Source organism: Propithecus coquereli, unplaced genomic scaffold (genome assembly GCF_000956105.1).
Source record: "Propithecus coquereli isolate 6110/MARCELLA unplaced genomic scaffold, Pcoq_1.0 Scaffold443, whole genome shotgun sequence".
Classification (NCBI taxonomy): Eukaryota; Metazoa; Chordata; class Mammalia; order Primates; family Indriidae; genus Propithecus; species Propithecus coquereli.
In genome coordinates this window covers 873,393-891,606 of record NW_012150208.1, presented here as the reverse complement: position 1 = coordinate 891,606, position 18,214 = coordinate 873,393, and the positions used below count along the sequence as shown (strand labels likewise).

The 18,214-nt window shown below is 46.6% G+C and overlaps 1 protein-coding gene across 1 annotated transcript in view; it reads right to left on the bottom strand.

The window, feature by feature from the left end:
* Positions 1-243: 243 nt before the first annotated feature.
* The window catches only part of LOC105818584 (zinc finger protein 354B-like), a 112,354-nt gene continuing 94,383 nt past the window's right edge, over positions 244-18,214 (bottom strand). Inside the window, exons 6-10 of the mRNA XM_012654650.1 lie at positions 5,169-5,272; positions 4,415-4,529; positions 2,701-2,810; positions 2,429-2,583; positions 244-343 (exon numbers count right to left, since the gene is read on the bottom strand). Of these exons, the coding sequence (XP_012510104.1) occupies positions 244-343; positions 2,429-2,583; positions 2,701-2,810; positions 4,415-4,529; positions 5,169-5,272 (584 nt within the window). The remainder of the gene's footprint in view (positions 344-2,428; positions 2,584-2,700; positions 2,811-4,414; positions 4,530-5,168; positions 5,273-18,214) is intronic.

Sequence of the window (18,214 nt, the reverse complement as noted above, 5' to 3'; positions counted from 1 at the left end):
AGTAAGCAGTTGCTGGGGGCGGGGCAGTGGCCAGGGGCCAGTGTGCACACAACAGGGAAGACATGAGGGCTGAGGAATCAGGAGAGCAGAGGGCCGGGAGGTGGGGGAGGGAGGGTAGAAGGCTACTATATTTGAGTACTGGGACCTGGGAGACTGGGGTCAGGGGTCAGAGAGGTGCCAGGGGCACTGGGAAAGTGGTTCCACCTTGTCAGGTCTGTGACCCATATGTAGAAAGATTAGGAGCTAGAAAAGAAGGTCCCAGCAGTCGTGATCATTTGTGTAGGACACCACACCCTTGTAGGCAGCTGCCAGTAGCACGAACTTCACTACCTCCAGGGTACAGCTGAAGGCCAGCACCATATGGTTTGTGAAAAGAAAAGGACAGAAAGATGGACAAGGTGTTACGCCCTGGGTTGCTTTCCTGTGCTGACTAGTTGGAGACAGTAATCAGCCCTGGTAGCTGGGTGCTGCCCTGCTGCTGACAAGACATCATGGATCTATGGCCTCATCTCCAACTGCCCATCCACTCACCCCGTCACCCCAATCCTCTTCCAACCACAGAGACCTACGAAAGACACTACAGGGATGTCCTAGTGCCGTGGTTTTCAAATTCTGCTCTCGCGCTTCACCTTCTCACCCACCTAATCCGAGTGTCTCTCCTTTTATTGGTTTCATTTGTTTTCATTTTGATTTCAGATTTCATTGGAATCAAATGTTCTGAGGTTAAAAAAGGCATGACAACCACTTATTTAGGATTACAACCCCCAAGTCACAGGTGAGAAAACTGAATTCCAGTAGGGACTTACACAAGATGGGGCAGCTAGTGAGGAAGCCAACTAGGGCCAACAGGCCGATTCAAATGGCCAACCTGAGTGAAGAGGGTGACACAGTCTTGGCCCTGTCCTCTACCATCTAACTGAACCTCTTCACGTGTAGCATTAAGAACGTGGGTAGAAACCCTGGTGTAAGTCAGTAGAAGGGTGCACATGGTGAAAGGAGTAATGAGAAATATGAAAATCCGAGAGAATATTCCAGTACATGATGCTGCAGCACCCACACCATGTCCTGCTCTTCTCTTCCTTGTGTCCCTAATAGATCAGCATATATTAATAGTCATCCAGGGCTCTCAGGAATCGACTCGTTGCATTTCTCCACCACCTGGAGGTGAGGCTTACCTAGTGGGGTCAAAGGACTTGCTCTCGCTGCCCGGGGCCCCCTCCTGGCTGAACACCACCATCTTCTGGGGAGCATTTTGCTCAGTCACCCAGTAGAGATGACATAGTACAGCCAGCAACAGCCCTGGGAAGAGTTCCTGGACAGCCTCCTAGCACAGGGGTTCTGACAGCATCTCGCACAAGGCACATGTCACCTGGGGAGGGGAGAATCAGAATGGACCAGGCCTGGGCAGTGAATGTCTGGGCTGGAAGCCCACCCTGTCCCTCCCTGTCACTGGCCAGTGGGCACAGCTCACTGTGAGCCAGGCTTGTAAGAAACATCCAAAGACTGAACACCCCACACCTCACCCCCAGGGAAAGGAGGGGGCCACCCTCACGCGATAGGCCTCCTCTTCTGCTCACTTGACATTCAAAATGGAAAGGAAACTGGCTCTAAATGCTCAGAAGAAGATGATTTCTGGCATATTTGTCCACACTAACTCCAGGCAACCAAACCTCCTCCTCTCCTATGCCCCTTGCCACACCCCCAGGCTTCCCGTAAAATGATGCCAGCCCCAGAATCAGAGAGAGCACAAGCCGGTGGCCCTGCCTGGCAGTTTCCTTGCTCATACAGTGGGACTGGTCCCCACCCTTTCTCTACCATGCGTTCTTAGATCCCAAAGCACCAGAAGGAGGTTAAAGTGCTCCTGTGAGGAGCCAGTGTGGACCCTCTCCTTTTGCCCCTCCCCAGTACCTGCTTGCCCCCTGAGGTCAAGCCCTGTGACCCACAACTCTGCCCCCAAGCTCCCAGAACAGGACGTCCTAGGTCCCCTCCTCCCTTTATGGACCACCACAGGCTGCACGTCCTCTCTTGTGTCCTCTCCACTGTGTCCTCTCTGGAGTGGGTCCTTTGCAGTGCGTCAGTGAGCAGCTGCAGGGCATTGAGTGTGGTGTCTCACTGGGTGCCAAATGCCTTCCATCAGGCCATAGTGGAGCTGCAAGACCCAGGGACAGCAATGTCATGAGCTCTGGTGATCACACTCCTAGGACTAGTCTGGTCTCAGGCCCATGAAGAGCCAGTTCTCAGGGACTAGAGGGAGTGAGACCAAAGCGGAATTGGCCGGAGGACATGGAGAGGAGGCTCACTTGGGATCAAAGAAAAGGGAGGGGAAACAGACAGCATCCTTGCAGAGTGACTTTTAGTCTGCGCTTGGGGCCAGGTACTGGGGGCTTCCTGCGCTGCGGAATGTGCCCTTGGGCCAGGGCAGAGGTACCTGTCCCAGGCCGGGGGCTTGCTGGGCAGCACGGGGACCACAGTGCAGGTATTGCTGCCAGCCAGAGAGCACATGGCCTGCAGGGCCTCCTCCTCTGTGCTGGGCTCCAGATTCGAGTTGAGCTGTTCAAGGACGCCCTCCACAATTTCCTCAACCTACAGGGCAGAGCCAGAAGTCCCCATATCTCCTTCCATGCTTCCTTCCTGCCTTCCTTCTCCATCAACTTCCAAACTCAATGGGCCTAGTTGCAATCCTGCCAGTGGCTCCCTTACCAAGGCACAGTTCTGGGGCTCCAGAGGCCAGATCAGCAGGGGCCACAGAATACATCGCAGAAGCTGGTGCCAAGGCCGCTGCAGCAAATGCCTGCCCACAGCCCCAGAGTCTGTAGATGAGTTTCCAGGTTACTCAGGAGGTGCAAGTCCACCAGAAGGGAAGGCAAAAGCCCTGCAGACATTTCAGGGGTTCCCCTGACAGCTGGGATCAACTTTCAATCAACTTTCAACCCTCAAAACTGCAGGGTCAATTAGGTATTGGAAGTGGGGGCCCAGGCTCGGTCCTGGCCCTCAAGTCCCTAGAACAGAGCCCTGGAAAGCCCCTTCCAGTGTGGTGCTCCCAGCCACCCTCAGCGCGTCCTTCCAGTTCCGGTGCCCTGGCCAGGCAGGTCACACAAGTGAGTGAGGGCAACGGGTGTCAGGGGACTCAGAGAGTAGGAGGGTTTGAGAGAGCCCACGCCCATCTATAAAAGGGACAGTGGCCACTCAGACAGGTGTGCTAGGTGACTCCATTTGAAAGTTTTTTTCAGTGAAGTGGGAGATGTAGATTGTTATTCCAAATCTTCCCTGTTAAACTAAACAAACAAACAAACAAAAAGACAACACATTCGAAGGTGAGAGTCACTCCATGAGCTTGTTGATCTGTAATCTACAGTCTAAGCCCCTGACACTCCAGGGGACCAGGTGAGTGCCCCCAACAATGCTTCCCCATGCTCTGGCCATTAGCCACTCCAGCCACCTGCAGCCCTGCACATGGTGGTGCTGAGTGAGGAAACAGGCCGCAGCACAGGGGCCCTGGAAGCAGAAGAGTGGGAGCAGAAGCAGAGGAGTGAGAGGGAGGGGCTGGGGCTGGGGTCCTTAGTGCCACCTCTCTGAGGCAGGAGCTGGGATATACAATGCTCAGGAAGCATCAGGAGCATGAAACAAATGCTTCTGGGGGACAGGTCAGGACAAAGGGTCAGGACCCACGATGCTCAAGGGAGCACGTATGGGAGTCTCACAGTGGGCCTTATATCACACAGGGACAGTAACCCCCAAAAACCTTCACAGCCTGTCAGAGAGGGAAGGCAGGTGGGATATAAGAGTCTCACCCGAGGGGGCTGGAACATTACATAAATGAGAGGCCCCAGCTCTCCCCATGTTGTCCTGGCCCCACCCCCTCACCTTGCCAATCTGAAAGGTGTTGTCATAGAAGGTGCTGGCACTGCAAGCTTCACTCTTTCTCTCTTCCTCCAACAGCCCTTATGTTTTCCTCCTCATGTCTGAAACAAAGACCCCAACCCACCCCTCAGACACTCAGAAGGCTTCTTAGGCCCCCTTTCCCGCCTTTTAGGGACCTCGGCCTAGCCCAAGGTACCTATTGAGCCAAGCCAGCTTGGAGAGAGGTGGGGGTGGGCAGGGAAAGAGTGGACATCACCATATGGGATGCTGATGGCTCCTGTCTAAGGAGCCCCCACTTTGCTGCCTCAGAGCAGAGGTAGAATTGGGTACGACTGTGAAGCTCGGCTGGTGGGGAGGAACTAAGTCAAAAGAACTCTTCCCTGAGCAGGTATTTTGTCCCAAAGGGTCACTGCAGGTGTTTGGGGGCAGGTCTCTCCAGGGAAATGACATGATCAGGTAACTTCTAGGCCCTCACTCTTCTGGAACGGAGCATGCGGGGAGGCTGGAGGGGGACGAGAGAGGCCGTGTATACGCTTTTGCAGCAGGAGGATACAGGAGAGGCTGTAGACGGGCTCGGCAGACAAGGAGCGGACGCTGTCCACTGGGTCCTGGCAGCGCACGGCCAGCATCCTCACCAGGTGCCCCAGCCGGGTGAACTGAGTTTCCTCCTGGTGGGGAGAGCCAGAAGGCACAAGTTATCCCAGCTACTCCTTCAGGCTGAGCTGTCACAGGGGAAAAACTAGGAGGGGACATATGTGCCAGAGGCCTGAGCAGTGCAGTCCTAGGTGCAGGGAACAGCAAGGGAATCAGATGAGGTGCGGCTGGAAAGAATATCCATCAGCGTAGCTGGGGCAGGACTTGACACTATTTCCTCTTCTCTGCCTCTTGACGCCCTACTCATCCTTCAAGACCAGCTCGAGTGCGTCCTCTGTGAAGTTCTCCTGGATTCCCTCTCTTGCATCATTTGTGTTTCCATATATTCTCCCACCTCACTTGGTTTGTGTGTTCATCATGGCATTGAGGGAACTGTCCTGGTCATCTCCGTAGCCACATAGCCTGGCCACGGTGAGTGTCCAGTAACTACTCGTTGAGGTGAATGGAGGCCGAAGCATGTAGAATAAAATTGAATTGGCAGATGGACAGGAAGACCATACGGAAGATGTGGGAAACTGGGGGGTGGGGGCAGAGGGTGAAGCTGAGTGACTGAGGCCAGGTGATAGATGTGATCAAGTTGGGGACAAGGGTAGGGGTCCGAGTGACAAGAAGGGGGCACCAGGGCCCAGGCTCTGGGGCAGGTGGCCACTGACTTGGAAGTTATTCATTTTTACAGTAAAGCCAAGAACACAGGGAGCCCACGACATGGGCTGTTCCGCGCATAGTTGTTCGGGGAATTCAGCCACGTCTCTAGAAGCTGGCGGGAGAAGAAGATGAAAGCAGAGGCCCGATCAGCTGCGTCCCAGAGGGAAGAAAGGGAACCTTGATCCTGGCTTCTGCAAAGGATCGGGGCCGTGCTTCTGAGAGCAGGATTTCTCTGGCCTGGAGGCACATTGTATGTGGGTGTGAAACCAGAAGCCTTCATTTTCCCAGCCCGCAATTTTCCCTTCTCTAGGTGCTACTGCCTCTTTCTTTCAGGTGAAAGCAGTGACTCAAATGATAGTGACCAGGGCTCACTTCAGTGGGTCGACAAACCCCACAGTTCCCCCACCCACCTCTTCCTATTCTTCAGTAGAAAAAGAACTTGGTAATAAAAAAGAAGTCTCAACTGTATTCACAAATTCAGTGGTCAGTCATGATGTGCAAGTTTGTTGGAGAATATAGTTATGATGATTCCTATTTGAAACACAAGGCGTAAGTGTCTCACCACTGGTAAATGACAGGCCCCAAATATCACTGATCCAAACACACATCACTCCATTCAACCTGTAGCCACTAACCTGACAGTGGTGCAGGGAAACAAAAGGCACCTTATAATTGAAAAGCAAGAATGGCACCACCACCAACTCCAGAGAATGCTGATGCTATGCTGTTTACAGACACACAAAGCACACCCTTCCTGAAGACAGGGGGAGCTCCCGTGGGAGCTCTGTAATACATTCCCATGGCTGACTCTCATGGAATCCCCAAGCCAAGACTGTGATTCTACATACCAGTTTCCACAAACAGGAACCGTAGCTCCTTGAAAAAACAGTTGATTCCTGGCCAGGGAAGGAAAGTACACAAAATGTTATACTGGAGAACAAGGAAGCTCTTGGAGATTCCTAGAGTCACGTTAAAAGGACTCAAGAGCCAACTTGAAGAGGCTCCCATTGACAAAACGGGACAACAAAATGAGACAACTGAAGCATTAATAAGAAATACAGTTCTCATTGAATCAGACATATCAAATATTTTAAAATTCACTTTAAATTCAAATGATACTATAAGACTACCTGCGAAGTAATCTTGCTAAAAATTAATTCTGAATCTGATCAAGCCTCTAGCTTTAATAATCTATAGGAAATACTAGGACAGAGGAATTTGTTAAATGAGCCTAAAAGGATGTAACCAGTGTAATCCACAGTGTGGAAAATTTACAGAAGAAATGACTTGATTTCTTCGACAAATATATTTCAAGGAGAAAGTGACAGAAGGGGAATCTCTAGATGAAGAGACTTAAGTGACCAACCAATGGGAATGTCTGAACCTTATTTAGGACCTGATTCAAGTGAACAGATTTTTAAAAAATTATATTTGTGAGTCTATCAGGCCAAATTAAACATTGTCTAAATATATATGACATTAAGAAATTAAAATGTTACATTTTAAATATAATAATGATAGCACAGTTATATATTTTAGTATAATCCTTATCTTTGATAAACATACTAGAATATTACGGATCAAATGGTGTGGAATTTGCTTCAACATAATTCAGGAGTAACGAAGTTGAGAGTGTGAGGTGTATAAGTAAGATGACATGGGCCATGGTGACCACTGAAGCTGGATGGTGGTACACGGGGCTCGTCACTCTATTCTCTCTATTTTGGTAGATGCTTGAGATTTGCCAGACTAAAAAATCTTAAAAATAAGGATGGAAAATAGGGAACAATAAACACAGGGACTCTAAAAGAACTGTTAAAGGAAGAGATACGATACGAGAAGGAAATTTGGAACATCAAGAATGAAAAGCAACAAAAATGGTACATATAATAGAATCCTTTTGTATTGAGTTGTGTGGAATATGTTGTCTGGCTCAAAGAAAATATTATAAAGTTGTTGGATGGGTTTTTAATGTATGTAAATGTAACTAACGTAAGAGACAACACCAATGTAGAGGGGAGTAAGAATCCAGGGGTCTATTTGCTGATCGAGCTTCCACATTCTACTCAAAAGGGTAAAATAGTGATTCTAGGCGGGCTGTGAAAAGCTACGTGTGTGTATTGTAGTCCCTAGAGTGACCACTGTAAGCCATATAAAGAGACATAGTCAAAAACACAATAGATAAAATAAACTGTAACATTAAAATGGGAAAATAACCCACAGAGGGCAAGAAAGAGGAAACAGAGGAAGAAAAATCAGAGAAGATAAACAGAACACAAGTAATAAAGTGGTAGACCTAAAAGCTTATCAATAATTTCTTTAAACATAAAGGATTTAACACACCGATTAAAAGAGCCTGACTGTCAGAATGGATTTTTTGAAATGCGCCTACTAAACGGATTTAAAAAATGATCAACTATATGTTAAAAGGAAAAGGATGGATAAAGATACAACCATGCACACACTAATAAAAAGAGAGGGTAGCTATAATAACAACAGAAAAATAAGACTTCCTAACAAAGACAATTACCAGAGATAAAGGGGATATTCCATGATAATAAAAGGTCAGTTTATTAAGAAAATATAACAATCCTAAATGTGTATGCACTTAACAACAGAGCTTTGGAATACATGAGGCAAAAACGCACAGAACCAAAAGAAAAACTGAATCCACAGTTACAGTTGGAGACTTCAACACTCCTCTCTCAATAAGCTATAGAACTAGTAAACAGAAAAGCAGCAAGGATATAGTAGAACTGAACAACACCATCAACTGGCATTTTAGAATACTCCATCCAACAAATACAAAATATACATTCTTTGCAAGTGCACATGGAACATTCACCAAGATAAGCCACATCTTGCTTCAGAAAATAAAACCTTAACAGGTCAGGCATGGTGGCTCACGCCTGTAATCCTAGCACTCTGGGAGGCCAAGGCGGGAGGATCCCTTGAGCTCAGGAGTTCAAGACCAGCCTAAGCAAGAATGAGACCCCATCTCTACTAAAAACACAAAATTTAGCTGGGCATACTGCCATGCCCTGTAATTCCAGCTACTCGGGAGGCTGAGGCAAGAGGATCACTTGAGCCCAGGAGTTTGAGATTGCTGTGAGCTGGGCTAATGCCATGGCACTCTAGCCCAGGTGACAGAGCAAGACTCTATCTCAAAAAAATAAAATAAAATAAAACCTTAACAAAGCTAAAAGAATTAAAATCATGCAAAGGGAAGGATATGGACAGCAACCATGCACGTGTAAATATAATCAACATCATTAGCCATTAGAGAAATGCAATTATAAAAGCCACAATGCAATATCACTATACCTGTTAGAATGGATAAAGTAAAAAATGACACCAAATGCTAGCAAGAATGCAAAGAAACTGGATCCCTCATACATTGCTGGTGTGATTATACAATGGTGCACCCACTCTGAAAAATAGTTTGGCAGTTTCTTATAAAACTAAACATGCACTTACCACATGACTCAGCAATTGCACTCTTCAGCATTTATCCCAGAAAATGGAAACTTATCTTCACAAAAAACATGTACATGAAGGTTCACTAGAGCTTTTTTCATAATGGCCCCAAATTGGGAACCACCCAAATGTCTTTCAATGGGTGAATGATGAAACCAACTCTAGCACCCCATGCAATGCAACACCACCCATAGATAAAAGAAATAAACTTGATACACGTGACTACTTGGAGGCTCTTAAGAGCATGAAGCCATGAAAAAAAGCCAATCTCATGAAAGGTTACCCACTGTGTGATTCCACGTACATAACATCCTCAAAATGGCAAAACTGTAGAGCTGGAGAACAGATCAGTGGCTGCTGCCGGGGGACAGGAACAAGGTGGGGGATGTGACTAAGAAGGGGTAACACAAGTGAGTTCTGCTTGGTGATGAAACAGCCCTACATCAACGCTGGTGGTACTGCTGTTACACCATTCTATGCTTGAGGTCAAATGGCATGAACACACACAAAGTAAGCTCTGAGTTGCTCTTTAAGATCCTTTATGATGCTAGTGCTGTGGTTACGTGTTAAGGAAGGCCTTCTCACTTGTGAAGGAGACAATGCCCAGGGCTCAAAGGACCAAACAGGAGCCACAGGCCTGAGGAAAAGTGCCTGAGCACAGCAGCCTCCCCCGGCGTCACCCCTCATTCCTCTCCCCACTGCCTGCCTGTCTCCGCCTGCAGGGCCGCACCTGGGGCTGGCAGAACTCATGGTCACTGCTCTCGTCTTCACTTTCCAGGCCCCTGTTGTCATAGGACACATGCCCTGCCTGGAAAATGCAGGAACCATCTGACTTCTGGAAGACCCTGTTCGGGCTCCAAAAAGTACAATTGGAGGCACTTGGGAAAGCGGAGTTCCACAGACTCAAAGGCACCTAGTGGTGAGCCTGTCCCTGCCCCTGTCCTTAGGGAATTTATGGTCTCAGTGGGGAGGTCAGGCACCTACCTTTCCCACAGTACTGAGCTCGGGTATCTTTAAGGGGACTGAATGAGGCCTTCTCAGTCAGTCATTCTCAACCCTGACTTTGCATCAGGCTCATCCGAGAAGCTTTTAAAAAATACTGGCGTACAGGCCCCCTTTAGGCCAATTATTATAAAAATCTGAGTGAGGCCAGGGCATCTGCTTTTTGAAAAGTCCCCTAGGTGCTGGGATGTGCAGCCAGGGCTGAAAACTACTAATGCCATTGAAAGCACTGGACACCAGACATGAGGCCTTGTTCCCATACGTGATCACACAGAGCTCCATGGGGTGCTTCCAAAGCATGAGGACAGGCCACTGTCTCCAGGTAATGGGGGTAGGGGGAGGAGAGAGGGACTGGATTTGAGGGCAGAGCCAGGAGGACAGGAAGGTGAGCAGGGGAAGTTTAAGTTTACGTGGAAGACCAAAGGAATCCAGGCGAATTTGTTCTTCTGGGAGAGGCAGGAGGGGAAAGGTGGTGATTCGGACCTGGTGGTAGACCTGGGTTCCCTGTGAACACAGCCTGTCTGCCACTGTTGGGTTGGTATTTGCTCAGGGAGACCCACAAACACTCAGTTAAAGCTCAGCCCTGGCATTTTTGCTGCAGATCACCACCCATACACAACGCAGTGTCCAGTGGACCCTCAGAGGGCTTATTGAATGAGTTGATGGTGAGTTGGCATTGCTTCACTGATACGGTCACGTTCTTTCCCCAGACAAATTTAGGGACCATGAACAAGAGAGATAACTCTTTTCACTGTAGAGAAGGAAGGGAGGTACCACGGCAATGACACATGGAGACCCTGTGCACCATCATGATCTAGGAGGTTGACATCTCTCTTCTCACTTACTGTCTAGAGCACTGGTCTTCAAACTTGGTTTCTAGAACCCTGTGGTTCTACAGAGGTGCCTTTGGGACTAGTTGGGTAAAGGAGTGACTGTTAACAGAGAAAAACCCAAACTGTAAAAGAAAGAGATTTATTCTGTGCTGAAAGTGTGTGGTCACCAGCCTGAAGCACCTGGCCTCAAGAGGTTTTGAGAAAATATGCTCAAGTGGCCAAGTTACAGTTTGGTTTTATACATTCATGGGGACAAGAATCATACATAAACTCATAAATCAATACATGGAAGGTGTACGTTGGTTTGGCCTGAAAAGGCAGAACATCTTGAAGTGGGGGAGCTTATAGGTTACAGGTGGGTTCAAATATTCTTTGAGTTATAATTCGTTAAAGAAATGAAGCTTTGTCCAAAGGCTTGGAATGTTTCAAGTTAAGGAAGTCTGTTAATCGGAGATAAGCCACCAGACATGTACCAGCTCAAGTGATCCCTCGAGGAAGTTGATGGCCTGCAGGTGATTTAAACTTTGCCCTGCATGGCCGTAGCTCTTGTTCATAACTTAGCATTTTATTGTCTGAGGCGTGTCCAACCCCCCTTTGTGGCCAGGAACTCAGTTTTAAGATTTTTCTTGGGCCTCCTTGGCTAAGAGGGGGTCCATTCAGTAAGTAGGAATTTAGAATTTTATTTTAGTTCACATAACCAAAGAGAAGCAGTCATGGGACCTCATCCTTTGATCAATCTGAGCCACTGTTCTGACCTTATGATTCCACCTTGGACTTTGAACTTTGAAGATTACTGCCATATGCTCTTGCATTTGCCACTACCTTTCCTAGTAGCAGCTCTTCTCTACACGGTGGGAACCCATGCCTGAGTTGGAGCACAGTCTCTATTGATTATGGCTCTTGTGTTCATCAGCTGCAATTATTTGTGATTATAAAAATAAAACCTTTAAACAACAGCAATAGCAACAAAATTCCATTAAGAGAGCATTTCCTTTTTGCTGGGTTCTAGAATACGTCCTGAAGATACAGAGACAAGAGACATATCTTGGAGAATTAGGCTGGCGGGGTAAAAAAAAAAGATACATCTTGTCTTCCAAGGATTTCAGTGTTGAGTGCAGTTGAAATCTCAGCAATAAAAAAAAGATAAGATGGAGCTATATGTTTACTGTGTTTATGGGAACCTGGCTAGTGATGTGTCAGTTAATTTGACAAGCGTTTATACAGCCTATAGAACATCTTCTATATTCTTTACAAATAGCAACTCATTTATTCTTCATAGTGACCTTGAGGGAAGTTACACTATCTCCATTTTCCAAAATAGGAAACTGAGGCATAACTTCTTTCCCCAATGAAACAGGATCCCCCAGTTGTAATTTTCAGAGTTAGGAATAAAACTTGGTACTTGGGCTCTACAGTTCATGACCTTTAACCTCTGTGCTATGCCACTTCATCTTGATTTTAATGGGAATATGAAGGTGCTTTGATTTTTCCTCTCAGTCATTGTCTTTTCATCTGAGTCATTTTTATTTTCTCCATTTATCTCGTTAGGATCATGCTTTCTTCTACTTTCTTAACTATTTGGAGTCTGACTATAATAGTTATTTTCAAGTCCTTATCTACTAATTCTCTCATATGTGTTGCCTTTGGATATGTTTCTGTTGATTGATTTCTCTCCTTATTAATTGTACTTCTCAGTTTTGTTGCATGCCCTGTAATTTGGGGCAGGAAGGTAGATATTGTTAATTTTACATTTGTTGGCTGGTAGATTTTTTTGTGTGCATGTTTCTTTAAATATTTTTGGACTTTGTTTCATGACAAAGTTATCTAGAAATGCAGTTACTTAGAAATGGTTTGAGCTTTCTGAGGATACTTTTAACGCTTTGCTACGCCAGACCAGTAGTGGCAAATTTGGCTTCACTTCTGAGGCAATGCCTTTCGGAAGCTTCTACACCATGATCCATCAGACAGGAGGTCTTTGCACACTGGCTGTTGGGAACAGCCCTGAGTGAGCCCCAGATATTGTTCAGCCTGCTCCTTTCTGGTGATTCTTTCCTAGCCTGGGCAATTTCCTCACATGCAGATGCTGATCAGTGCCCGGACACAAATTTGAGCACATACCCACGCCAACATCCAGAGCTTTCTCTCTGTGCAAATGCCTCCTCTCTGGTGCTCAGCCCTGCGATATGCAGCTGCCTGTTCCTCCTCACACGCCCAACCCTGTTTCTTTATTCGGGGGACCTTCTCACCCTGGTCGGACTCCCCCCTTGCTGCACTGTGTCCTGGAAATTCTGCAGACTCTCAGCTGGGGCAGCCCTAATGCTCCCCTCATTTGTTAACTGCCTGCAGACCACTGTCTCATGCTCCTGTTTCCAGTGTCTGAAGAAGTTTGATTCTTGTTATTCTGACTTTTTACCTGTTTGATAGTGGAGGGAAGTCTGGTTCTTGTTATTCCATCTTGGGCAGAAGGGGGCATTCTAAATTGATTTTGAAATAAATTCTTGGTTATTAACTTTAGACTGAGATTCTCTATTACTTTAAGGCATCTTATTTTTATTTTTATCTTTTTTTTTTTTTTTTGAGACCGAGTCTCACTCTGTTGCCTGGGCTAGAGTGCCGTGGCATCAGCCTAGCTCACAGCAACCTCCAACTCCTGGGCTCAAGCGATCCTCCTGTCTCAGCCTCCCGAGTAGCTGGGACTACAGGCACGTGCCACCATGCCTGGCTAATTTTTTCTGTATATTTTTAATTGTCCAGATAATTTCTTTCTATTTTTTTAGTAGAGATAGGGTCTCAGTCTTGCTCAGGCTGGTCTCGAACTCCTAAACTCAAATGATCCGCCCGCCTCGGCCTCCCAGAGTGCTAGGATTACAGGCATTTTTTTTTTTTTTTTTAAGACAGAGTCTCACTGTGTCGCCCTGGCTAGAATGCCGTGATGTCATCATAGCTCACAGCAACCTCAAACTCCTGGGCTCAAGGGATCCTACTCAGCCTCAGCCTCCCAAGTAGCTGGGACTACAGGCATGCACCACCATGTCCGGCTAATTTTTCTATTTTTTGTAGAGACGGGGTCTCACTCTTGCTCAGTCTAGTCTTGAACTCCCAACCTCAAGTGATCCTCCTGCCTTAGCCTTCCAGAGTGCTAGGATTACAGGAGTGAGCCACTGTGCCTGGCTTCTCTATTACTTTAAAATGACATATCTTTCTAGCTTAGTTCTTAGTGTTAAGAATGTTAGAATTTTCTTTTCTTTTCTTTCTTTCTTTCTGTTTTTTTTGTTTTGTTTTGTTTTTAGAGATGGACTCTCGGGTCTCATTCTGTTGCCCAGGCTGTAACCTTGAACCCCTGGGCTCAAGTGATTCTCCAGCCTCAGCCTCCTGAGTAGCTGGAACGATAGGCATGTGCCACCATGTCCAGCTAATTTTTAAAAATAATTTTTATACAGACAAAGTCTCTCTGTGTTGCCCAGGCTGGTCTCAAACTCCTGGTGTCAAGTAATCCTCCCACCTCAATCTCCCAAAGTACTGGGATTATAGGCATGAGCCACTGTGCCTGGCTAGATTTTTGTTTTCAATATTCTGATTTCCTATATTTAACAGATTCATAGGCAAGTCATGAATAAAGAGATTATATCATGTTAAAATATCTATTTTTTGGATGAAGTGACTCTATTGAAATTATTAGAAATCCTAAGACAATAAGGAAGAAAAAGAAACTCTGGGACAAGAGAAGCCTTCAGGTAGCCATGTTCTAACAATCACTTTTCTTTTTTTCCTAAACTTTCTGCCCCAGCCTTAGTCACCTTGGCCAGCCCTAAGTTCCCATACCTGCCCACAACGCAGCTCCATGGATGGGTCTGTGGATCCATAGGTCTGGAGTTCTGTCATTGCCCACAGAGTCCTTGCGACTGGACGGTGGCCAAAGGTGCCTGCTGAGGACACACCACCTGGCCCTGGAACAAAGGAAGAGCCCTATCAGGCCAGGAAGGACATAGCCCAAATCTTTTGTTCTGTCAGTTTCCAGGTTTCTTTATCCATTATTGAACTTGAATAACACCCAGACACAAAGATGTTTGCTGACGTGCCTGTGAGTTTAGGGACTAGACAGCACTTCTCCCAGTGGTGCGGGTCCCTGACCTTCCCATTGAAGGTTTTATCACCTCCCACCAACAGACATGAGGTCATGCTCAGGCCTTGTCAGTGTGGAGGGAGGGTCTCTGGAAAACACGCACACATGCAGCGTGAGTTATGCCCAGGTGTGTACACATTTCTCTGTCCCTTCCAGGCCAGTCCTTGGAGAGACCAGGAAATCCAGAGTTTTCTAGAAGAACGGAGATTCCTTGGAAGGTAGTTTCATCTTGAGGCAGAGAAGGGGAATCACATACTGTCAAAGGCAATTGTCCAGGAGCTCACACACAGGGACATAAAGAAGAGCTGGCAACGGTGTCACCAGACATTGAGCAAGCCAGGATTTGAGGGAGCCACCCCGGGCTCAGATCCTCCCCCTGGGGAGAAAACGGGGGCCACTCTTGTGCTGTCGGAGGTGGTTACTCACTAAAGGTGATGCCCTTCTCTGGGCCCAGAAAGGACGCAGCAGTACCAGGTGTGACAGGTACTGCACTGCTGCCCTGCCCAGCCCAGCTCCCGCTCTTGACTGCTGGGGGCAATCTTGGGTTGTAGCTGTGGGACAGACATTGCCTCTCCACCCCCAGGACTCCAGCAACAATGTCCCACTGACAAATTTCATGGAGTACCTAAGGAGTCAGAGCTAAATGTGATGCTGCTCTTTTCAATAAAATCCTATAAACAATTTTGGTCTATAAACCAAGGATGATAGAAGCTATATCTTCCATTAGAATGCAATGTGTGATCTTTAATGCCTCAACTATTTTAATTACAGCATGAAAAAAAGCCAGATAATTCCACATATATTTAGAAACTAGGACTTTCTGCTTAAGTGGAAGCTGTGATGAGGAAGAGTAAGAATTCAGGAATAGCTTTTTTGCATTTCTGTTTTAGAAACAGCCTGGATAAAGCTGCTATTCATACAAAAGGAGCCTAAAAAGGGGCTGAGTTGGGAGTGGTGCTGGGTGCGGATCCTCTAGCAGTGGGGTCCCCTGCTGGTGGAGCTAAAGCACCTGGGGCTTCAATTTGCCTGCAACAAGACAAAGGGCCCTAGCCTAGAGAATAAGTTTTCAAGTTTATTAGGCATGAGGCGGAGGGAGGAACAATTTTGTCAGATTTTTTTTTTTAACACGATCTTTTAGTGGATTAGTGTGGGGATACTGGACAGTGTGGAGTGTGAGGCATAAAGTATAGTGAGGGGTTTTCTGGCCATAGAGACATCGGGAAAGAGGAGAGGGAGGCTTGGTGTCTGTCTGTGGAAACGAAGAGAATGTGACCCAATTAGATGACGGAAAGAACCAAGGATTACTCCAGTGAATCTGAGGTGCCTTAAGAAGGTCCTACTGCAAAGCCCTTTTCCCGACCTCATTCGTCTCTACCTTCTCAGGCTCAGCCATGAGGAGAAGGCCAGAAATGTGAAGGATTGGGTAGAGTGGGATGAACACTTCTGTCTCGGTCCCCTCGGCCTGCTATAGCAAAAATACCACAAACTGGGTGGCTTACAAACGACAGGCACTTTATCACAGTTCCAGAGGCTGGGAAGTCCAAGATCATGGCCCTAGCAGGTCTGATTCTGGTGATGGCCCACTTCCTGGTTCTTACTCTTTTTCCTGTGTGTGTCCTCACGTGGTAGAAGGGGTGAGGGAGCTCTCTTGGGCCTATAATCCCCCCCATGACCCAATCATCTCCCAAATGCCCCACCTCCTAATACCACCACCCTGGGGCAGCACATTTAGTCCATTGTACTTACGAGATTTGCTTTATTCTGAATGAGATCCGTAATAACCCCCCGGACTATATCTGAGATTCTGAAGCCAACAGTATAATCTAAGCTTAGTACTTGCTCCCTTCACCCCAATTGCACAGTCAGCACCATCCTTCTCTTTCCCCATGATCAGTTCTACCCATTATCCCTCTGCACAGTCTCCTCATCCTCCCTCCTTGGCATACGCAAGTCTCAAGTCTGTTCTCTTGTAAAGAGATAAGCTGTTCTCCCTCTTTCCTCCCCTCCCTAAACTCCTCTTTCAAATTAAGCCTTTCCTAGAGGGTCCCACACCCACCACTGCCATCCATGACCACCTGTTCACCCTGGACCAGCTGAAGCGTGGTCTCTTCCTCTAAGCCCCCACTTAAACCACCCTCCACAATGCACAGCCAATCCTCAGGTGCCAAACCCAAAGGACATCACTGGATTCATTAACTTGAATTCGTGACAATGAATCTGGGAGTGGTGGGAGTAGGTAGGGATTCCCTTGTAGAAATGTAAAAATGTCTAATCTTGCATCTGGGAATATAAGGCCCAGAGATCATTGGAACCACTGCCTGATTCGATCTTTAACATACCCTGTCCCAGTTATTTAATCAATTGCTGGCTTAGGTATAGTAGTGAAGAGATTTCACAGATGTAATGAAAGCAGTAAATTGGTTTATCTTGAGTTAATCACAAGGACACAATGTGGGGTGGATCTGACTCAATCACATCCAAAGCCTTTAAAAGTGGCTGGACTTTCCATGGGTTTCAGAAACTGCAGAAGCAGAGAGGAGCAAAGGGGGAGGGCAGGAGGGTGTGAGGGATGGAAACTTACCTACAGGGTACAATGTACATTTTTTGTGTGATGGGTACACTAAAAGCCCAGACTTCACCACTATATAATACATACATGTAACAGCAAAAAAAAAAAAAAAAAAAATGCCTACATTGCAAGATGGTTATGTGGCTTAAGTGAGATAACGTGTTAAATGCACTTAACACAATACTTGACACATGTAGCCACTTATGGTGAATCATTTAATGGTCATAAATTACTTTGCAATGTGACACTGCCACTCCAATCCAGAGGTGGAGGCTATGTCTCTGCCCCTGTGAATCTGGGCTGGCCTTGCCACCTGCTAACAAATAGACTACACTGCGAAGGAAGGCTGTGAGTGTTCTGGAGCCCAGGTAGGGCTGAAGACCTTGCAGCATCTGCCTTTCGCTCTCTTGGAACATTGCTCTGAGACCATCATGTGAAGAAGAAATCTGTCTAGTCTACAGGAATATGAAAGGCCACAAGGAGAAAACTGAAGCTGCCCAGCTGACTGACAGCCAACACTCAATGCCAACTACCGACCATGTGGCAAGCCATTTGGACCTTCCGGCCCAGCTGACCCTCCAGCTGAACACACCAACTTGGGTGAACCTGTAACCAACACAGTAACTGCGAAGCCAACCCACAGAATCACAGGATATAAAAAATCACTGTTTTATACAAACAAACAAAAAAGTGTGCCCTTCATGCTTCTCTGTTCTTCACAGATATTAACTCATTTAGCCCTCATAGCAAACTTGATGGAAGGTGTTATTACTATACTCATTTTATAGAGAAGGAAACTGAGGCACAGCATGGTTAACTACCTTGAACAAAGACTCACAGTAGACCTTTTCAGAACTGGCACCTTTCAACTACTTGATGGTACATCCCTTCAAAAATTGTAATGGTATTGTGCATCTAATTTGATTTTTCATACAATTTTGTCATTGTATTTTTGATCTCTAGAAGTTCTATTTAGGTCCTTTATGTATCTTCCAATTATCTCCTTATGCTTATGCTTCCTGTACATCTTTTTTTTTTTTTTTTTTTTTT